A 23,826-nucleotide genomic window follows, 5' to 3' on the forward strand; every position below is an offset into this window, starting at 1 on the left:
CAGATGAGCAACTTATCAATGCATTCAATTCTAGTAAAGCTATTTACATATTTAATATTTGAACAAAATATCTTCCACACAACATTACATTATCAGTGCCCATGTCGAAGGTGAAATATTTGATCATCAGTTGTTCGATTTTTGTTTTCGAAATACAAAGGTAACTCGGTTTACGACAACGGTCAGCGTTGGGGCCACATGATAACAAATCTTGTGGAATCAATGAACTCTGTCTTCAAAGGCATCTGTAACCTACCAATAACCGTTTTGGTGCATGCTACATATTTCAGGCTAGGGGCGTTGTTTGAAACCAGACGCTCAAAATGGAGTTCAGTGTTGCAATCTGGACAGTTGTTCAGTGATGCTTCAATGAAATTCATCAGACATGAAGCTGCCAAAGCAAACACACACGTGGTTACGGTCTTTGACCGAACTAAAGGTTGGTATAGTGTTGTCGAGTCCATGGATCACAATAAGGGCATGCCGGTAGGGCATTACAGAGTCAAACTAGATAGAGGTTGGTGCGAATGCGGAAAGTTCCAAGCCTTTCGTACCCCCTGCTCCCATGCCATTGTGGCATGCTCAAAGGTTCGAAGGGATCCATCCTACTTGCTATTTGAAGTTTACAAATTCGCCAGCCTTTCAAATGTTTATAAAATTAGTTTTTCCGTAGTGGCAAAAGAGGATTATTGACTAGAATATCAAGGGGACATCGTCTGACACAACGAAGTTACGCGAAGGAAGAAAAAGGGTCGCCCAAAAAGCACCCGGATTCGAACCGAAATGGATATGGCGAACAAAATGGTTAGACTATGTAGTTCATGCCGTCAACCAGGTCACAATCGTAATAACTGTCCTAGTGTTGGAACGAGCACAACCAGATAAATTTACATGTACCTCTATTGCAATATACGAAAAACTAAATTTATTTCATATTAGACGTCTGTGACGAAAGTACAATTACATAAACAGTAACACAAATAATTATAACAAATACAATATAAGAACTATGCAATTACAACCATCAAAACAATTTTGATCATGTAATGCATCATCCTACGAGCGTCTTGGTCGGTCTTAATATCCACTCATACGCGCACTTCTCCGTTTTGGTTGAACGTGGACACAAGCCATTCATTCTTCTAATTCGTTCCCTCTCTCCAATTTCTCCCTCTAACCAATTGTACAATGTCCGATTAAGACGTTCAAACATATCTGTGTTCCAAAGTTGAATTTGTATCGGAGACGCAACAACAGAAAATATTACATCAGCATTTCGTTTCTGAATGTATCAGACATTGTTGAAACAAAGAAAATTGAAATTGATGGTGGTTGAACTAGACAAATTATGGTATTATGAGATGAGTTTGAGTGAAAAAGATTGTATCCAAGGCGTGGTATTTATAGAGACGGAATATATTGTACAAAACACGTGGGCGCCTGAGGAATTGTCGCCCACAATGATATGCAAGTAGACGTCAGATGAATTGACGCCCACATAACCAAGCACACATAGGCGCCGCTAGCATTGGTGCCTCCTCATGAGGGCCAATGGAGACGCCACTAGCATTGTCGCCTCCTCATGAGGAGTCCAATGCATGCGTCAATGCTATTGGCGCCTCCTATTCATGCATTGGGGATGCGTTAATTCATCTGGCGCATCCTCTATAAAATCTGGTTATTTTTGTATTTTTTTTTAATTTATTAGTTATTTTCGATTTTTTTTTGTTTTAAAAATGATTATTTTGAAAAAAATTCTGACATTGATAATGATTTTTAGAAGGTCTCTCTGGCTCTTCCTTTAACATAAATAATTATTCATCATCTAGAGTTACCAAAAGAAAATGAAAAAAGAACAAGAATAAAAAGGCAGCACCTAAGGCTGAAAATGAGGCTCATGTTCCACGAGAACAGCAGATGGAAGAAATGAAGTAAATTCAACAAGAAAGATAACAATTTTTCTGAAGAAAATTATATAAAATGCATACTGAAAATGACCTTTATTTTTTGAAAAATTAATAAATATGAAGACCTTAAGTAGGCTAGATTTAATTGTTGATTCATCAACTTACTATGGAACATATTGTACATGCAAGATTCAACTAAATTAATAAATTTTTTGTTTAGATCCTTTTAGTCATTTTCATAGAAAGAACTGAATCCACTAAGACATTTGGAATTCCTCCATTCACATCCGTGAGCAAGTAATAACCAGAAGGTGGAACAGCATATGCCAGTGGAAGAGTCGCTACATTTTGAACCTTTTCCTAAAATCAGAGGGAACGTCTTGATTACTCTATTGCATCTCAAGTTGAGTAAAATGGAATTGTGGTCGACGAAAACGAACAAGTTTATGTCGGATGAAAGGTGAGTGAAGGGATATAAATTGTTCCCTTATGAGTTTTTGTCATTAGTTTGAAAAGATTTTTCATTAGGAGGTGTATTCTTACAAGTTGAGTGGAGGGCATGTATTCTATGCTTTATGTGTTTCTCACAAGTGTTAGCAATAGCTTTACTCCATGTCAATATTGAAACAATTATGATCTTCTTCTTTTCCCTATTAAACTACTCAAATAAATCATGTGTTATGACCATATATTTTATAACAATTATTTTTTACAAGAGTAGATACCTCGCATATGTATTTTTAGATATCATCATTATACTTGAAAATCTTACTTGTAATTCAAATTCAATTTCATTTGTTTTTAATTTGGTTTGTATATAAACTAAAATTTAGTTTCAGTTTGTAACAAAATTCATCGTAACCATTTTTAGTTTGAGAGTAAAAGTTAGTTAGAATTCTCTCTGTTATTCCATCATCATCATCTTCTTCTTCTTCATTCTTGTGCACAAATAATTGATATCTAGAGTTCCGACTCTGATTCAGAAATGGGAAACACGAGTGTACGTGAGACGTGTGTGATTGATTATGTTCATTCAATTCACAGTGAATTGAAGATCTGAATCGAAACAAAATCACACTTCTTCATTTTGAGGGATTTGGAAACATGAGTGTTGGTGAGATCTGAGTGAATTTGCATAAGAACAAAGATGAACAACGAAAACGGTAGCTTGAACAAAAAGCTCCCAATATTTGATGGAAAAAATTGGAATTGGTGGATGATTCAGATGCGTGTGTTGTTTGGCGCTCAAGATGTTCTTGGTCTCGTCAATGACGGCTACACGGTGGTTGCAGCAAATGCAACTGAAGTGCAGAGAAACGTTCATAGAGAAATGAGGATAAGAGATAAGAAGGTATTTTTCTATACTCATTAGTGTGTAGATATGAATGTGTTTGAGAAGATCGTTGATTCAACGACAGCAAAGACTGTGTGGGACACGTTGGTACGATGCTACGGCGATGATACATCAGTGAAGAAGGTGAAGCTTCAATCTCTATGTAAGTAGTATGAGAATCTCAACATGATGAACAATGAGAAAGTACCTTAGTACATCTCTAGAGTGATTCATAGAAACTTTCTCTAAACAAGTAATCATTGAAAAGTTACTGAGATCACTTACTCCTTAGTTTTATTACATTGTTGTAGCAATTGAACACTCTAAAGACCTCAGCACCATGAGAATTGAAGAGATGTATAATAGTCTAAAGTCACAAGAGCTGCGTTTGACTGAGAGAAACTCCGAAAGAGAGGTAGGACATGATCTGAAAGCGTCTTATGATAAGAAGAATCAGAAGCAGTCTCTGTCAGAAGCCAAGAAGAGACATGGTGGTGGTTATAAGAAGTCAGAAGCGTGTAACTCTAATAAGAAGAAACATCAAAAGGAAAAGGAGAAGTTTGACAAGAAGAAGGTTTAATGCTATTGTTGTAAGAAGTTTGGCCACTTTACTGCTGACTGTTGGTCAAACAAGGAAAGGAAGTCAGAAGAAGCAAACATATCCAAAGGAGAGTTTGATAATGAACTTGTGTTATTGATGGCTTTTGAATTTGATGGTGGATATTTGGTAGACTGGTGGTATATTGGCACTGACTACTCGAATCACCTATATGGAAACAAACAATGGCTGATTGATTTTGATTATAGAAATAGGACAAAGATCTGATGTACTGATGATAAGTACCTTAATGCTGAAGGAATGATAAATGTCAAAGTCAGAGTGAAGAATGGAAAAACTGTTCTGGTCAAGGATGTTTGGTATGTTCTTGGCATGAAGAGCAATATAATAAGTGTAGGTCATCTAATTGAGAAAGGTTTCTCAATTACTATGAAGGACAATCTCTTAAAGTTGTATGATTTTGATCAGAAGCTGATTATGCAATCTAAACGTGGAAGCAACAAAATATTCAAAGTGAATGTGGAAATAGCTGGAACTAAATGCCTTAGTGCAGAAGATGTTGATGGTGACAGTGAGTTGTGGCAGAAGAGATTGGGGGAATCCGAGCTTCAAAAGCTTAGGGAATATGAGTTCTAAGAAGATGGTACATGGTATTCCTAAGATTGTGAAGCCTGAGAAGTCATGTGAGATATGCATGGAAAGCAAGTAATCTAGATTTCCATTTGCATCAGAAGTGGCTCCAAGAGAAAAACATGCTTAGGGAGTAGTGAATTTTGATGTATGTGGACCATTTGAATTACCTTCACTTGGAGGAAACAAGTACTTTATGTAATTTATTGGGTTTTATAAGTTCAAGGCGAAAGCTGAAAAACAGAGTGGTCAGAAGCTGAAAGTTCTCATAACTGATAATGGAGGTGAGTACAACTCATGAGAATTTAGAAGGTTTTATGAAGAGAATGGAGTTTAACATGAGGTGACTACTCTATATACTCCATAACACAATGATATTGCTGAAAGAAGAAACATGACTTTGCTTGATATGACAAGGAGCATGCTGAAGGAGAAGAAGCTCCCTCACACCTTATAGGGAGAAGTTGTTGCCACTGCAACATATGTGCTTAACGGGTGTCCAACAAAGAATTAGAGATAGGCAAAGTGTGAGTCATTTCAGAATATTTGGTTCTGATTATTACAAACACGTTCCAGGTGATACTAGAAATAAGTGGAATGCTATAAGTAAAGTAATGTTACTGATTGGGTACCATAAGACATGTGCTTATAAGATTTATTATCCAATCACTAATAAGGTGGAAGTCAACATAGATGTCATTGTGAAGGAAACAAAATCATGGGATTGGAACAAGTCTCAATCCAACTCTGGTGCAATGTTAACACCTGAGTTAACTTCTGAAGATATTTCAAACTCTGGAGGAGAATCTACCTTTGAAGAAGACTCTGAAGAAGATTTTTCCTCTGAAGATGAGTCTGAAGAAGACTCTGAAGGTGAATCTGATTCTGATCCAGATTTTGATGGTAATAAAGACTTTGCTGGTAGTCATGCTTTTGAAGGTAGTTCAGCCTCTGAAGGTAGTTCAACATCTAATGTTGTTCTAGCATCTAAAGAAGTTTTGAACAAGTTTAGAGGCCACAAAAAATCAGACAAATACCAAGAAGATTTGCAGAGTTTGACATGTTGCAATATACTGAGATAAACTTTGAAGGGGAAGTCATTCAGTGTGCCATGTTGGTAGACTCTGAACTAGTTAGTACTAAAGAAGCTCTCAAGAATAAAGTGTGGCTAAAGGCTATGAAAGAAGAACTTGAGGCTATAGAAAGAAACAAGACTTGGGAGTTGATTGAACTTCCAAAGAACAAGAAAAATGTTAGCGTGTGATGGGTTTACAAGTTGAAACTGAAGCAAGATGGATCAATTGGGAAACAAAAATAATGGTTAGTAGCTAGAGGATTTCTATAAAAATCAGGATTAGATTACTTTGAGGTGTTTGCGCTTGTAGCTAGGCATGAAACAATCAGATTGGTGATTGTTATAATTGTTAATAGAAATTGGCCTATGGTGCATTTAGATGTGAAATATGCATTTCTAAATGGTCATTTATAAGAGGAAGTTTATGCATCACAACCTCCTGGATTTGTGAAAACGAATCAGGAAGGGTGGTGTACAAGTTGCATAGAGCCATGTATGGACTGAAACAAGCTCCTAGAGCTTGAAATCTTAAAATTGATTCATTTTACAAGCTTCAAGGATTCAGAAAATGTGAGATATGGTGTTTATGTTCAACATATATCTGATAGAAATATGATTATAGTGTGTCTCTATGTTGATGACATATTTCTAATAGGGAGATATTCATATGAGATAGTCAAGTTCCAAAATGTGTTGATGAATGAGTTTGAGATGACTGATCTAGGAAATAAGGTATATTTTATAGGGATGGAGATTTTTTATTCTGATAAGGGTATAACTTTGCATCAGCTGAAGTATGAACTTTAGCTTCTGAAGAGATTTGAGCTAATAAATTTTAAGTCTCCAATCACACATGCTGAAACAAATCACAAGTTGGATTCTAATGTTGAAGGTGATGATGTAAATGCTACAACTTTTCAATAATTGGTGGGCTTATTGAGATATATTTGTAACACCAAACTTGACATATGTTATACAGTTGGAATGATGAGTAGGTTTATGGACAAACCAAAGTGGTTACATTACCAAGCTGCTGTCAGGATACTGAGGTATATTAAAGGGACTATGAGGTATGTAGTTTTGTTTCCTTCTGGTGCTAAATCTGATTCATAGCTGATATACTATTCAGACTCTGATTGGTGCAAATACAAAGTTGACATAAGAAGTACTTATGGATATTTCTTCAAGTATCTGAAAGGTCTCATTTCTTAGTGTTTCAAGAAGCAACCAGTGGTTGGATTGTCAACCTGTGAAACTGAGTACATTGCAGGTGCTTTATTTGTGTGTCAAGTTGTTTGGATTATGAACTTATTGCAGGATCTGAATATCAAGGTGAGAAATATTGTGAGGTTGATGATTGATAATAAGTCAACTATAAGTCTTGCCAAAAATCCAATTCTGCATGGAAGGAGTAAGCACATTAACATGAAATTCCATTTTTCTACGTAATCAGGTTCAGAGTGGAGAGCTTGAAGTAGCTCACTGTAGCACTTAGAAGCAACTTACATATGTTCTGATCAAAGTAATCAAGACTGAACACTTTATCCATTTTAGGGATGGAATTGGCGTTGTTGATTTTAACTAGCTGAATATGAATTAAAGGATGGTGTTAGTTGTAATTCAGATTCAGTTTCATTTGCTTTTAATCTGGTTTGCATTTGAATTGCATTTAGCTTGGGCTTGTATATAAGCTAAAGCTTAGTTCTAGTTTGTAACATAATTCATTGTAACCATTTTCAGTTTGAGAGTAAAAGTTAGTTATAACTTTTAAGTGATATGCATTCAAGTGATAATTTTTTTGTGACTGTCTCAGTATTTCAAGATTTACTCTTGATCTTTTATATTTTAATTGATTACTCAAAGAAGCAAAGCGTAAGATCAATGGAGCTTTCACATTTTCATAACTTTTAATCTTCAAGTTCCCTTGATTTATATAACAATGACTTAACCGTTTAACTAGAACTTAAATCTTCTTACTAATGAAACTTGAGATATTTTCTTAATCAAGTGTTATCATTATAAACTTTTACATGATAATTGAAATTAACTTCCATTGTCACAAAAATTTTAACATCCAAAAGTTGTTTGACTTATAGAGTTGTTAATCTCAAAACTACCTCATCAGTTGTCAGCGTCAAAACCAATTAATGGTCATACCTATGAGCACGTGGATCTATAATAGTATCTGCAAAATGCATAAAACAAATCGGTCACAAGAACAAAAAGTTGGCAAAAAAGTATAACAAAAATGTTCATAACTTTTTCTCACTAAAAAACTCCTCTCCTCTCCTCCCTTGTACCTAGCTTATCTAATAGGCGGGTTTCAATGTAACCCTTCTTCTATTTGGGTCGGTTTGCGCCTGAAGGGTCCACTTATTTGACACTCCCAAGGTCTACCTAGAACTTCATAATATTGTTCTTTAATTACTCCTCATTTTCAAACAGGTCATTAATCTTATATATATAGGCCAATGGGCATAATAAAAATGATTTCCCCCCATAAATTTAGGAATCTATCCATGCATGATGAAAAGGGATAAAAGTATGGTGTGGGGAAAAGAAGTACCCCGATAAGTAATCACTACAGTTAACAAATTCGTATAAAATATTGTAGAGGCTCTTGGAGGCGGTGTGATTAAGTGGGGTGACAAAATAATATTTATCCTTAAAGCCCTTAAAGTTTTCCATATAGACATCAAACATATCCCTACCTTTTTTTGGAGTGAGATGCTCTAGGTCAAAAGCACATTTCCTCACAACTATGTATTTCTTTATCTGCATGAATTTTTTTACGCTTGCTTCTGTTGCAAATAGATAAGAGGGGTATGTTGAAGCAACTTGAGATGGTTATGAATCAGATGATTGTGATGAACTAGAGGCACGACTTCTCTTGGGTTCCATAGTTTATGCAAATAAGGTAAAAAAAAAAGAAATTGCAAGAATCCTAGAGAAGGATTAGTGAGAAGAAGAGAGAGTTTAAGTTGGAATGAAAACATAATGGTTGAAAAGCAACTTTTATAGACCTTCCTCGCGCCTAACACGCCCGCGTTGGCCAATGGTAGGGCAAAGAGTCATAATCCAATAGTCAATATCACCAATAGTCAAATGATCTAACACACCTGTGTTAGAAGGCCACATGCCCACGTTAGCATCTTGGCGCACCCATATTGAACCTTAACACACTAGCATTATTTCTAGTGACAAGACTCTTTTTCTGCACACAATTTTGCCCTGTCTCGCTTTCTTCTTGATACTTGCATCTTCCATTGCCATTTTTATCATTCTACACGTTCATTAAACAAATTAAAAATACCAACACAAAAACATTACGAAACACGCAGAATTTTAAAATTAATGGAATTTAAATTTAACTGGTCTGAAATTAAAATAAGTTACCGAATCGTGGGTTGCCTCCCACACAACACTTGTTTAAGGTCACGAGTCTAAATCTAGAGCCTAAGGTTCTGCGAGCACCAGAGATACCATCTGCGATGCTTTATCAGTAACTAGAAAGGCCCTCGGCTCCTTACTTTTAACAACAAAAACTTTTAAGTCTCTAGGATCTTTCACTACCACACTTCCATCTTCATACAATCTTTGAATTATGTAAGGCCAAAACGCCTTACCCATAAGCACACCCAACAATCCTTTTATCCCGGAATTCCTCCAAATAACTCTATGTCCCACTCTCAATTCCGATTTTTATGGCTTCTTCTTCTTAAGTGATTTTAGCATTTTACTTACCTCGTAGAATTGAGGATACTTAGTGGCTTTAAAGACATTGAAAACCACTTGTTCCTTATTGAAACTTAATGCTAACTCACCTAATTAGACATCAATCAAAGCTCTTCCTGTTTCCAGGAATGGTCTTCCCAGAATTAGAGGAGTCTCATCATCTTCAAGCATGTCCAAAATTACAAAGTCTTCCAGAAAAACAAGGTCATCCACCTTTACCAATGCATCACCCAAAATTCCATATGGATATGTTACCGAATGCTCAACCATGGTGAGAGTAATATGAGTAGACTTAGGATCTCTACAACCCAACCTCTTCATCATTGAGAGTGGCATCAGATTAATGCTCGCTCCCAAATCATAAAGAGTTTACTTAACTCTTACAGGTCCAATAGAACATGGGATCGTAAACCTACCAGGGTCAATAAGTTTAGATGGAAACTTCCTTTGGATGATAACACTACACTCTTCACCCATAACAATATTTTCATCATCTCTCAAACAACATTTTCCAAAGAGTAGTTCTTTCATAAACTTAACATATAATGACATTTGGTCTATGGCTTCACAAAAGAGGATGTTGACTTGAATTTCGCATAACATCTCCTTAAACTTGCTGAATTATTATTATTTGTCATACTTATTCTTAGATTTCTCTTTCAAAAAGGGGTAAAGAGCCTTGATATAGTCAGGAAGAACAAGGTTAGGCTCAGTGAGAATCATTTTCTTAGTCCTCCTCAATGGTGAGTTTTTATCTATAAATTGGTCAAGAGTCCAATCCTTAACCTCATCATCACTTTCATTCTCACTTTTTTCTCCCTATTTTTTCTTATCATATTCACTTACCACCTTCTCCTCACTCTTTTCTTCTCATCATTAACTCTTGTGGTTGTCTCTACCACTATACTCCTTAACCTAATAACACAAAAAACTTCATTCTTCGGGTTATCCACAATATTATCGTTGAATCCCCTTCCTGCATTCGCTCGAGTTGCTATTTGCTTTGAAAATTTCCCAATTTGTGCCTATAAATATTTTATGGAGGCCTTTGTATTCTTATTTATTGTTAGCTGACTTTGCATCATTTCTTGTTATACCTAACTTATCTTTTTAAAGCTCTCTTAAGTGGAAGCATGAATCCTTTGAGCGTTTCTTCCAATATTGAGGGCTTTCATTTGGGGCACTTGAGTTTCTTGTTGTGCACCTTGAGTAGGATTTAAATTTTGGATATTGTTGCTCCACTTGAAGTTAGGATGATCTTTACAACCTAGGTTATACATATTTGAGTAAGGATTGTTCCTTTAGAAGTTGGCATACTAAACTTACACACTCTTTACGTTAGGAACACAATTACCATTAGAATGCTCACATCCACAAAAATCACATTTCAAGGTCTGAATCTGACTCACATTACCTTGAGTCAACTGAGAAGAAACTAATTGCTTGGTGAGATTTATTAGTTGGGCAAGTATAGCAGTTTGTATGTCAACAACTAACACACCTTTTCCTTTCACAGGTCACTCATTCGAGCGGTATTTGTTTCGACACATATTTACAATGAGTGTCTTAACTTCTTCATTAGTTTTTTCTCTCTAAAAGTACCTCCAACTGAGACATCAATGAGAAATATGGTGGTGATTGTCAAACCTCTCATAAAGTGTGACAACTGGTCCATTAGACTCAGGTTATGATTCAGGAACTTTATGAGTAACAATTTGAATCTCTTCCATGCATATGACAAATACTCACTATCATCCTGTCTAAAATTCATAATTGTAGCTTTTCTTTCGATAAACCGTGCATTCGAATAGTATCTTTCTGAGAATAACTTATCTTCTAATTCTTTCCATGTTTGTATCGTTCCGTTGGGAATACACTCCAACCAGTCTTTAGCTCTACCAATCAAAGAAAATCCAAACAAATGCAATTTTCACCTAATCATTAGTGATATCTCCTGATGGTTTGCACATGGAACATGTCTCTTAGAACTTGGCAAAATGTTCCCAAGGATCACAAGTAACCTGATTGTCAAATGAATTATCTCTCAGGCCCTGCAACACAGAATTCTTAATATCAAACATCATTGGGTTTGCCGGTTAGAATCTCCTTGAAATTTGACCAGCATCGGTATGCCTACAGTAATCCCCAAATGTCTGACGTGGTGGATTTTCCATTTTAGGTCCCTCCTTATGCTATTATTCTGTTAACAAAACCTTTATTTCCACTTTATGGATTGCTCGTGCAGTTCTCTCAATCTCTAAATCCAACGGTAAAAGCGTCGAATTCGAACTTCACATAAACACATAAAACAATACCTTAGTAGCATTGCTCAATGGAGAACAGAGTAAAAATAAAATTCAAAATGATAAAATACCCAAAAATTAAAATAACTAAAAGTCAATAAAACAAAACAAGTCGCATGTTATGCCTTATTGAAAATATCAACAATCCCCGATAACGGTGCCAAAAACTCGATGAACAAATTTACTAGTAAGTATACACGTGTTGTTATCGAAGTAATAAAAATAAATTTGTCTCCACAGAGATTGCAAACTTAAAACAAGGTACGTTGTGCATTGTAATTAAAAGCAGTAACTGAGGGGTTGCATGTTGTTTTTGTCGAAAACACAAGAAATAAGTTTTGATAACAATAATGAGAAAAACGGCCAGGTCGTATTATCAGAATCCCCTATTTCTACTTGATTGATAAAACACATATTAACATACATGCAATGACTACAAAGTTACACGACAAATTAACTTAACCACTACATCAAATCCCTTGGTCTGTAACTCACTAGCCTAATCGTTAATTCCCTGATCCCCCAGGTCAATTATACCATTAAACCAGACAACACAACACATTAATCCCTAAGTCACAATTCCTAATCACACTATCCCTAGTCAATTATTGAATTCGATAGTTAAAGTAGTTCAGATAGATAACCCTAGGGTCAGTAGTCACTATTTATCAAGATTGATTCGAATGCCATAACAAACAAAAAGCAATGCGCAAAATCAATCACTGAATGATAACAAAGAGTTAGAACAATAACATTAACATCATCCGATCATATGTCCTAGGCTTATGAAGACTCGTGTGTGGTTACATTCTCCGAGGCTTGTGTGCACTTGAGTGTCGTCAAATAACCGAGGCTTCATCTTAGCCGATGGCCGTGGCTTCATCTTAGAACAATAACATTTACATTCTCCTAGGCTTGTGAAGACTCGTGTGTGGTTACATTCTCCGAGGCAAATTTCCTACGACATGATGGGCATTAAATATGAATATTCTCAATGCAAACTACTTCCAATCAACGTCACATTGATCCTATTTCTTCCAGAGGTCATCCTTTCAACGAGCCTATTTCCTCAACAAAATTCACACTTAGATCGGTCTCAAAGATTTCAACACTAATACTTCTCACTACATTACTAATAGCAAGGACTTAAGGGTCAATTGTTATGGGTAGCCAAAGGTCGAATAAAACTTGCCCAACTACATGACCATATCTAACCAAACCTCACCATTAGCTGATGAATAAGTGGACTTTCACTATCGACTCCCATATAAGAGTGTGCTTCAATTTCTCCTATCCACCACTGATCCTCATCCAACAACTCTTTGCATCCCATGTCGAATTACCCAATGATGATTTTAACCGTCAACCCTATATAAATGTGATTATGAGACACACCCATGTATTATTCTCATTCACACTTGCATAGTTCTCTCTCTCTCTCTCTCTCTCTCTCTCTCTCTCTCATGACTTGAGCGTTTGAGAGTTAACTTTCAAGTTACTCATTCTCTGATCACCGAAGACTTCTACCACCATACCAGAACGACAATGTGAGAAGTCACGTAACAATTGAATCTATTCTATTTCCCTATAAATGATCATTACACCTCAATATATGCATAAACCATTAAATGCACACTTCACCCTAAGTCTCATAACAACTCTTCACGCCCTAACAATACACATCATTAAAATTGATTGACGACTGAGATCCATCTAATGAATGACTTAACAAAGTTCACTTATATTTATTTTTGGAGACGAGACATATGTCATCGAGGAAGATTCTAGATCCATTAAACTTTAGAGCACAAATATAATATCTTAAAGCACAGATATAACATCTTAAAAATGATTCAGCATAATGTATATAATATTATAAACCCTAAACCAATTTTTTTTATATCATTAAAAAATTTCTTTTTAATGTGAAATCATTAATAGATAAAATTATTTTTTCTTCTCTTTATGTGATTGAATCATAAACCTCTAGCTCTTTTTAACCAACTATTGTTTTTAAAAAAAATGAAAAAATGAAAAATAATATTAATAGATACCTAAAAATAAGATTTCGCATGTCACATCTCATTTTATTATCCAACTTACAAATCAGCAAAAACAATTTCAATGAAAAATTTGAAAAATCGAATCAGCAAATAGTTGAGAAAACAAATCATTTTAAGCCAACAACAGAAAATTTGACCCCCAAATCGTCGCTCATCTTCTCCGGCAGCAGAGCCACCACTGCTACTCTACTCCGTCCCTAAAACCTCCATTTTCCCTCAGGTTCCTTTTCTATCTCTATAACTATACTGGATCAATCAACGCTCTTTCACACTCTAACCGTTGTTATCAAAACTTTGTATTTTTGACATTTTCTTTATGAGGATTATTTGATTATATCTAATTTTGTAAAGAATCTAGGAACTGTTGATAAGTTCTTAGAAAGAAAATGCTTTGAAATTTATGTCTTATGCAATTTCAAAGCTGTTGTTCTGATTAGAAGACCTTGTGTGGGTAAAAATTTGTGGTCTCCATTTAGGGTTTATATTGCGAGAAATTGCGGTCAAATAAGACTGATGCGGATGCTTTATTAGAATTGCTTTCATAATCAAGATAGAATTTACTAAATGCAGTTTGGAAAATATTTTATCTCTAGTTGAGAAAGTGGCTAGTTGTTAAGATTTCTGATGTCATGTTTGAGCTAATAGTTATAGAAGTTGGATTTAGGAGTTATGGAGATAATGCTTTGAATTTGAAGGGTTTTCTGTTTTACACCGGGGTAAGATAGAGGATATGGAATGTTTGCATTTGGAAAGACATGAATTAGATATGTTTTGGAGGCCAAAATTGGGGACCACGCCATACCATAGGCTTGTTAGGCTGCCCCGTTCACTTTTTTGGGTATACCTTTCAACGGGGCTTAGGCTGAGTGGATTGGATGGATATATTGGATAACTATAAGACTTGTGGTGCTCCATGGTAATGAAGGTTTTTGTAAAAATGGAAAATGGATCCTTGGGGCTTTATGGTTCTTCTGTAGGTGAAAGGAAAGCAATAATGCCCAACAAGAGTTTGAGTTGTTAAATCATAAAATTAAGAGTGAGAAATAAAATAAAGTTGTTAGGGTATAGAATAAATGAGAATTAGAGTAGTTAAGAGTTGTTAGAGGATTTAGTTAGTTTGGTATGTGGTTGTGCAGCCTGTTAATAGTAGTATCCTATTTCTATTGTTATTCGGGTTACTCTTTGCACGTCTTTATAAATAGCGCTCAATTGGTAGGAGAGGAGGATATCTCGGAATAATTGAGTTTTATGACGAGTCAAAGGAGAGTGCTCCTTTGAGAAGCTTGTGTACTTTTCTTTCCCTATTACTGTTGAATAAAGAGAATTCAAGTCATTCTTCTGATTACTCAATAATGTTCTGTTCTGGGAATTCATTCTTGCACAATGAAAGGATCCTAACAACCTTATAGAAATTGTCGTAATTCAAATGCAGTGAAAATTCCATGGTTCATATTTACAGTATAATGTATATTTGCGAAGCATAATTTGTAATTGCTTAAACTTTTAGTGAGTGATACTATTCAAAGGTTTATATCCTAAATGTGAAATTTCTCTTTTTCATCAAGGTGGTGCAAAATAGTGGAATAAGTTGGAAGAACGACCCTGGCTTTAGGTTTTTAAGAGGCAGCTTTAATCATGATTTGACTATAGGTTAAACATGGCTCAGCAGTTTGTGCAAGTGAATGTGATGCAGTTTCGAATTGGCAAAACAAACATCAACCCGACACTTAATCTGAAGGTCAGCTATGAAATAATTAGTTTATGATGTTGAATGCTCTTGTTATTTGTTACTTTATCTTTGCTGGAAGCAGAACAGCAGTGAGTTCAACAAGATTCCTTTCAATCTCAAATTCGGGCTGATCTGTAATTATGTGTTTCTGCGATTCTTGTATTTTGAACAGTTCTCATTACTTACCTAAATGGAGCTCAATGAAGATCCTGGGCCAATTGATAATCATGTACTTTATGATCAAGATAACCATGTTTCTTCAGCAGTTTGGGATGGACAGGTGGGTGCATGCATTTTCCCTACCATTTGTAATTTCTGTTGAGTCGCGTTTCTCATTATTCATACTATTGAATATGATAACATTTTTCATACCAAATCCACAGGAGCGCGGTGTTCTTAGATGCCATGAACACACTTCAATGCTTGATCAGTGGAAGCTCACACCTAAACAGATTAAGTTGGTTGAAAAGGCTGGTTTTGGTTACCTACGATTACTTCCTGCTATGAGTCTTGACAACGCACTGATAGCAGCTTTGGTTGAGAGGTGGAGGAGAGAAACAAATACTTTTCACTTAATCGTTGGAGAATTAACAATAACCCTGGAAGATGTAGCATTGTTACTTGGACTAGCTATTGATGGAGAACCTGTGATAGGACCAATAAGTGCACCAAGTGCAGCCTGTGAGAAACTACTAGGGAGAGTACCGGATGATTTGAATGGTGGAATGGTGAAGCTTACTTGGCTGAAGGAATTCTTTTCTGAGTGTCCTGAAGATGCATTACTGGAGGAAACTGAACGTTGTACCCGTGCTTACCTTCTATACCTAGTAGGCAGTACAATATTTTCTACAACAACTGGGAACAAAGTCCCTGTTATGTACCTTTCTTTGCTTGAAAACTTTGAGGAGGCTGGGAAGTTTGCTTGGGGTGCAGGAGCATTGGCGTTTTTATATCGATCACTTGGCAATGCTTCCCTTAAATCTCAAAGCACAGTTAGTGGCTGTTTAACTCTAGTACAGGTTAAAAAATTACTTCCATTTACTCTTTTTTATAATCTGTTGGTTTCTGTTTGACTGACTGAATAATAGTTTTTTATAGTGTTGGAGTTATTCCCGCCTCAATGTCGGACAGCCTAAATTTAACCAAGACCCTGACAGTAATTGCTTTCCCTTTGTGCTTAAATGGAAAGGGAAAAGTGGTTGTAGGACGAAATGTAATGTAGTTTCCTACCGAAAGGCTTTGGATTCTCTTAATCCTTGTGATGTAAGTGCTGATAATGTGACTTATTTGATGAATTCGGTAAAAGAAATTAATAAATTTGCTTTAGTATTAATACACAGGTCCAGTGGCTTCCTTACAAGGATATGGACTATGCAGCCATACCAGAATATATACAAACTAGTTTGGTTTTACGGGCATCTAGGACTATGCTGTTGTGTTTTGACAAGGCGGAAAGGCACCTTCCCGATCGCTGCTTAAGGCAATTCGGCATGCATCAAACCATCCCAAAATATGTGGAACGGTGGGAGAGGAAGAGTCGTATAGTGGATCATGGGGCAGACTTGATGGGAAAACTGGACACGGCTCTCAAAGAATGGTCAGAGCGTTGGCTTCATATTGTTGAAGGCGGCAACATTTTAGATGAGGATGAGTACATGCAGTGGTACCAGAAGATAACTCGAAAATACATCGGGAGAGTTACATCATCTGTAGAGTCAGAGTATCAGAGAGCAGTACGTCTTCGCCTATTTTTTTATACTTATCTTTCTGTTAGATATGCTATGAATACATACATGACTGCTACATGCTGTTACAGGTTACTGCTATGAGGGAAATTGCGAATCTTGCTGATATATTCTCAACAGAAGGGTTGGATTCTTATAACAGAGGCTTAATTGATGAAGTGAAAAATATTGCACACAAGTGTTTAACAGAACAGTTTGAAGAAATACCGAAGGAGAAAGTGACTAAGAAGGGTAGTAGGAAACGTAAGCAAAAGGATCATCCGAGTACAGAGTACGAATAACAGCAGACTAGAGAACTAACTGAAGCTAATCCTGACTTTACCCCCTGATAGTTATTGTAAGTTTTCTTTATTACTTTCATTGTTCTTGATGTACGATGACCTTGTATTGACATGTTTATGATATTAAATCTAAGGGCTGGTCATCATTTTACATGTCTTGCAACTTGTTTACTTTTTGGTTATAGATTGGAAATTTCGTCTCAGATGACAGAAAAAAGAACAAAAAACAATTATTCATAAGCCCATCAGACACTGAAATTTATCTACCTAAACAATAGTATAAAACAGACTTCAAAAATCTGTTGCAGCAGTTTCAAAAGAACAAAAAACAAATGGAAAAGGTGTTGTTGACAGTCACAAAAAACAAAATCACAACAAACATTTATTTTCCCTATCTTTTTACCAAATTATATAAATGACATGAATGTTAATTTTCGTTACATACTAGAAGAACTCAAAATGAAGTTTCACTATATAATCCATTATTCCACACCTACTTTCTTGCTTATAATTTTCCTTTTCACTGTGCTTTCTTCATGCTCCAAGCATTCAAACTTGTGATTTTGATATCAGTAGATCCATTATTGAAAGCATAAATGAATGCTTTATCATTGATAGCCAATGTGGGATAAACTCTAATCGTAATGCATGCCTTTCCTTCTCCACCAAAACTCTCTACCACAGAGTGATCAATAGGGGTGTGAAAAAAACCCGTTATCCAAATTGGGATCCAAATTGTTCTATTTTTAAAAGACCAAACCAAGTGCTAAAATAAAAATTTGGGTATTCATTTTATTATCCAAATATAAACCTTAATCCAGAAAATTTTACCTTATACCCCTACATTTATCCTTATACCCCTACATTTTATAAAAAATATCAATTTTATCCTTATATATTTTTAAATAATTTATTATTTTATTTTTAAAATATTTTTTAAATTTTATTTTGCATACCGGAAGACTTTGTAAAAGAATTTCGGTAGTCATTTTTCACGTATTTTTTAAACTTTTTTTTATGTACCGGAAGACTTTACAAAAGAGTTCCGGTACACAAAAATTGACTACCGGAACTCTTTTACAAAGTCTTCCGGTATTAAAAAAAAAAATCAAAAAATATTTGAAAAATGAATACCGGAACTCTTTTGTAAAGTCTTCCGGTTCACAAAAATTGACTATCGGAACTCTTTTGCAAAGTCTTCCGGTACACAAAAAAATGTTAAAAAAAAATTTGAAAATGACTACCTAAACTCTTTTGTAAAACTCTTTTGTAAAGTCTTCCGGTACATAAAATTTGACTACCGGAACTCTTTTGCAAAGTCTTCTGGTACACAAAAAAAAATGTTAAAAAAATATTTGAAAAATGACTACCGAAACTCTTTTGCAAAGTCTTCCGGTACACAAAAATTGACTACCGGAACTCTTTTGCAAAGTCTTCCGGTACATAAAAAAAATATTAAAAAAATACTTGAAAAATGACTACCGGAACTCTTTTACAAAGTCTTCCGGTACACAAAAATAAAATTTAAAAAATATTTAAAAAATAAAATAAAAAATTAATTAAAAATATATAAGGATAAAATTGATATTTTTTATAAAATGTAGGGGTGGAAGGATAAATGTAGGGGTATGAGGTAAAATTTTCCTTAATCCATTATAAAAATTTGGTTTTGTTATTGGGTATCCAAATTTTAAGATTCGTTAAATTTTTATATTTGTCTGTTTTTATGTTTTATCACATTAAAAATCAATTTTATATTTTAAATATTTTTAAATTTCATAAAAAATTATTTTAAAAATAAAATTCAGATTTTTTTTTTCTTTTCACGAAAAATATTATATTTGGATGTTTTTTTTTTCAAAAAAATTATATTTGATATTTTTTTTCAAATAAAATTATTATTTTCTTCTAAATGAAAAAGATATTTTTTATCAAAAATATTTTGTATTTTTTTAAATAACTTTTTTGATAATTTTTTTAATTTTCAAAAAGGTTATTTTTTCAAATTTTCAGAATAAAAAAAACTTTTATTTTCAAAAAAAAATAATTTTAAAAAATTTTAATTTTTTATAATTTCAGAATAGAAATTATTATTTTATTTTCAATTTTTTTTTGTTTTCGATTTCCATTTTTTTAAAATATTTTTTTGTCAGTTATTTTTATTTTTTGGAATAATTTTTTTTAAGATTTTTTTTCAGAACATAATTTATTATTTTCATTTTTTTTCTTTTTTCTTAATATTTGGTATTTTTTTCTAAAAAAAAAATTGTTTTTTTTATGTTTTTTAAATTTTTAAAAACAAAATTATTTTAAAACCTCATAAATTTTGTTTATGAACAATTAAGAGAGATTTTAGAAGTTTGAACAATTTTTTTTATGAATTATTTATTTTATTAACAATTATAATTTATAGAGATATGATTCATAATTATTTTATTTTATGACCGTTTTTATGTAACACACCATACTTGAGATTATTTTTAATCAAAGATATTATTTGTGGTAATTATAAAAGTCAAATTTTAAGTAGTTTTTTAAAATAAATATATTTTTTTCATAAAATAGTTTTATAACTAGTGAAAATAAAAAATTTAGTTAAAATAAAATAAAATTATTTTTGATATAAAATTGATTTTTTAAAAATATAGTTTTAAAAACTGTTTTTTTTATAAAATTGATTTTGAAATTGATTTTTTTTAAAAAATAAAAAATTAATTTTAAAGAAATTGATTTAAAACTGTTTTTTTTTTTTTTTGGTGGTTAAAAATCGGTTTAAAACCGAACCGATCTACTTATAAATCGGTTTTAAGAAAATAAAAATGATTTTATAAAAATGGTTTTAAGATCCAAACCGAATCATAGGTTCAATTTGGTTTGGTTTATGATTCATGCTCACCCGATTTAAAATGCCATATTTTTTTATTAAATAAGGTAAGAATAGAATGCAACATGGAATTCACACAAAAGTAGCATAGAACATGAAAGGATTAAGGTAACAAATAATTGTTGCATCTTATGAAATGATGGGCATGGAGTTCATGGACCAAAAAAACAAAAACTGAATACAATTTATTTCATGTAAGAAAAGACACAAACAGCAAAAATAATCACCTCCCCTCTTTCTGTCATAAATGAATCCGCCCCTTCTAATAAAGGCAACAAAATGGAGTGTACATCAGATGGTGCTTTGTTGATATCCTCAAAAACAATCCAAAATCCATTCTGCACAGCCTGCAATAACAAAGATGACAGAGATGAAATTCTTGTTAAGTTGTCTTGGGACAGATATCAAAATATCTGCATGAGTTAGATATGAATGCAATAGTCATATCTAAACCTGAGTAAGTGATCCAGGCTGCCACCTAAACTCTCCAGGCCTATCCGTACAGACATATCCCCCACCCAATGTTCTACCATCAATCTGATCATCCATCTGGATAGACAGAACTGCATAAGAAAATAAGAGCATAAACAATTATTGACATAAACTGATAGGAGAAGAAGAAACTTATTGAGTTGAAGAGAAAGAATTATGAGGACTAAAGAGGATAAGAAATCCTCATAAAAAAGAACAAGACATTAAAGATGAAAACAAGCATTAAAAAGGAGAAAGCAGTGAAAAAATTTCAACTCCTCACGCCCTCAGCATATCTGTTAGAGAAACCCCGTAAGAAAGACCATGAGCATTCCACACCTTTTTATTGCACCGTGAATTCACAAAATGAAGAATAGTTTCCAGAAAGAAAAAAAATACTTAAGGTGGTTAAGAGGATAGCGCATCTGCTTACAACCTTTTTTTTTTTCTGTTACCTGTATTTGAATTTTATTTGACTGAGAATTAAAAAAAAAACGGGTTTGAACCAATTCCACCATAGCATGTGTATAAAGACAGACATTATTATCATTTTGGTGAAAGATATCATGACTAGCTAGCCTTCAAAAATTGAGGAAACAAAAGGAAAAGTAAATCTAAGAGATATGATCTTCCAACTAGACATGCTCAGTCAAATTAAAGCCATGGGCAAACAAGAAATAGAAACTACTAACGTTAAAAGGTAAATTTTATAATGTACCTTGGTTATGACTATCCTCAGCCAGCTTAGCTATAAGAGCAGATTTTCCAGAACCAGAGGCACCGTATAAAAGAACCAGCCACTTCTGACTTGCAGCTAGTAGAACTCCTTCATAACTTTTCTTTACAGCTGATGTCAATACGAATGTATAACTTACAGATATATCATCCCTAAAATTATACTACTGAGTAAAATTATACTACTGAGTAAAATAGTTAAGGTGTACTACTGAGTAAAATTACACAAAGCAGAAATAGACAAAAATAGAGAGTAAAATAAGGTGTACCTTGTGACAGCTCTTTTGGTCCTAAGAGGCGGTTGCACCTCGCGTACCTTTGGCGAACCAACAGGAAGATAATTACGTCTTAAAGAATTTAAACAGTTCTCTTGATTGAAATCCATGTTTCTATTAGGAGAATCAGACATGTAGTCTGCTGTTGCTTCAACCAACCAACCAGCTCTCTCTAGTGTTGTGTCCCCACAAAACTCTTCCTAGCTGAATAAGGCAAGTTGAAAATTGTCATTGAACATGCGTTGCATTTTGAGTACAACATCAAAGCAAAAAGAATTATACAATACTGACCGCGATAAATAGGCAGATGCTTCCTGAGCTTCAATATTCGAGCTTTCACTAGCTCGGGAACCTAATTTGAACACAACTCTTAATATATGAAACCTGCACCATATCAGGTCTGATTCGCAAGGCTTTTTTAAGGGTTCTAGAAAACAAGACCAGTCCCAAAGCTTTGAGAATTTTTCAGGTTTCAAAAGAAGGAAGCGGTGTGATATGCGAGCAACATGCAATCCATGGGGCTCAACCTGAAAAGAGCGAATATTATTGGGTAATACAAAGAAGCATATCCCAACCCTCTTTCTCAAAAAAAAAACATCACTGATGTACTGACCATAACTTGCTCCCCTGAAAATCTTTCAAACGGAGAAGGTGCAAAATTGAAATAGCTTAATACAGAATTGCACAAAGCAAATTAATCACAATTTTGTAAATTATTAACAAATAACAAATTAATTAAGAAATGGTATATTCGGATCATGATCAATATATACACCAGTTCTCTGAGTCTCGTTCTCTCATTTCATGTCAATCATTGTATTCATTCCCTAACCTAAGTCTCAAACGATTCATTTTCCCAAATTCACATCTAAAATAACACATTGTTTTCATTCCCTAACCTAAGTCTCAAACGATTCATTTCCCCAAATTCACATCTAAAATAACAATCTCCTTTTACTTTTACTCTAATAGTTCGTCAAGGATCGATTTTGCAAGTTCATCCGGTTTAGCATTCCACTTCTTCATTTTCACCGCAAAAGTAAGCTTCATATCTTAGTTGCAGGTATCAAAGTAGTGGTGAATTGCAGCGCAAGAGAAAGGGTTTCAAAACGGGTTTCTATATATCAAAGTAGCGGTGAATTGCAGCGCGAGAGAAAGAGTTTTAAAATGGGTTTCTTTGTTTTTTTATTCATAATCACGTTGAATATAGAGAAAGAGTATAATAACCATTAATTTTGAATCTTATTTTAGATCCGAGCTGGGTACCAATTGACAGGGAATCCAACCATTTCTTTAAGGCCGCATCATCAAAACTTGTTTCTTTGTGCACATCATCCAGCACACTTGTCGTAGCTTTCTCCATCTTCAAATCAATTGGTACCCAACTCAGTAATGAATCTAAAATAAGATTTAAGATTAATGGTTATGATACCTTTCTCCATATTCAACCTGATTATAAATAAAAAACAAAGAAACCCGTTTTGAAACCCTTTCTTTCGCGCTGCAATTCACCACTACTTTGATATATCGAAGTTCTCAATTATCACTATCAACAGATTTCATAAACCCTAATCAAGATTTGTTATATTAGATGTGAATTTGGGAAAACAAAGTCACATTAGTCTATCAAACTAAATTCACTAAACACCATGATTTGAAGTCTCCTTTATATACCTTAAAATACCTTTAATGATCTTAAAATACGATGATATAGAGGAAGCTTGGAATTTAGCACAAATACAAACACTAAACATAATATTAGGTGTACATTCATGTAAATAAATAAAGGAAGAACTAGATTAGGACCCGGTAAAGAATTTTTTACAAAAAATAACCCACATTTTAAAGGAAATTTCTAAAATATTTCTGTTTTCAAAAAAAATCTCAAACTACCTCACTTTTAGGAGGAGGCGCCAATTCAATTGGCGACTCCTCTTAAAAATTGAATTTAATCTCAAACTATCCCACTGTTTTTTTTAACGATTTTTTTTTAAAAATCGATTTAAAACCGAACCGATCCATTTATAAACCGATTTTAAGAAAATAAATTAGTTTTATTAAAATGGTTTTAAGATCCAAACTGAACCATATATATGGTTCA

General features: G+C 34.0%; 1 protein-coding gene and 1 long non-coding RNA gene across 2 annotated transcripts; one reads left to right on the top strand and one right to left on the bottom strand.

Moving 5' to 3' along the window:
* The first annotated feature begins 13,632 nt into the window (after positions 1-13,632).
* LOC127076366 (protein MAIN-LIKE 2) lies at positions 13,633-17,513 on the top strand. The gene is made up of 7 exons (XM_051017993.1): positions 13,633-13,825; positions 15,171-15,343; positions 15,507-15,614; positions 15,718-16,353; positions 16,433-16,597; positions 16,675-17,067; positions 17,151-17,513. Exons 3-7 carry the CDS (start codon positions 15,525-15,527, stop codon positions 17,358-17,360), a joined length of 1,494 nt encoding a protein of 497 aa, XP_050873950.1. The 5' UTR covers positions 13,633-13,825; positions 15,171-15,343; positions 15,507-15,524; the 3' UTR covers positions 17,361-17,513.
* A 2,814-nt stretch (positions 17,514-20,327) lies between these two features.
* On the bottom strand, positions 20,328-22,268 carry LOC127076368 (uncharacterized). Its single transcript, XR_007786805.1, has 5 exons — positions 22,017-22,268; positions 21,720-21,929; positions 21,434-21,562; positions 20,698-20,807; positions 20,328-20,591 (listed from the first exon to the last, which is right to left on the bottom strand). It is a non-coding gene; the product is annotated as an uncharacterized LOC127076368 (long non-coding RNA).
* Positions 22,269-23,826: the final 1,558 nt, after the last annotated feature.

This window comes from Lathyrus oleraceus, chromosome 4 (assembly GCF_024323335.1).
Source record: "Lathyrus oleraceus cultivar Zhongwan6 chromosome 4, CAAS_Psat_ZW6_1.0, whole genome shotgun sequence".
In the NCBI taxonomy this organism is placed as follows: Eukaryota; Viridiplantae; Streptophyta; class Magnoliopsida; order Fabales; family Fabaceae; genus Lathyrus; species Lathyrus oleraceus.

Coding starts and splice junctions, on each gene's coding strand:
- LOC127076366 (XM_051017993.1), top strand. CDS start 15,525: ATGGAGCTCAATGAAGATCCTGGGCCAATTGATAATCATGTACTTTAT. Junction 15,615..15,717: donor CAGCAGTTTGGGATGGACAG/GTGGGTGCATGC, acceptor CCAAATCCACAG/GAGCGCGGTGTTCTTAGATG. Junction 16,354..16,432: donor GCTGTTTAACTCTAGTACAG/GTTAAAAAATTA, acceptor AGTTTTTTATAG/TGTTGGAGTTATTCCCGCCT.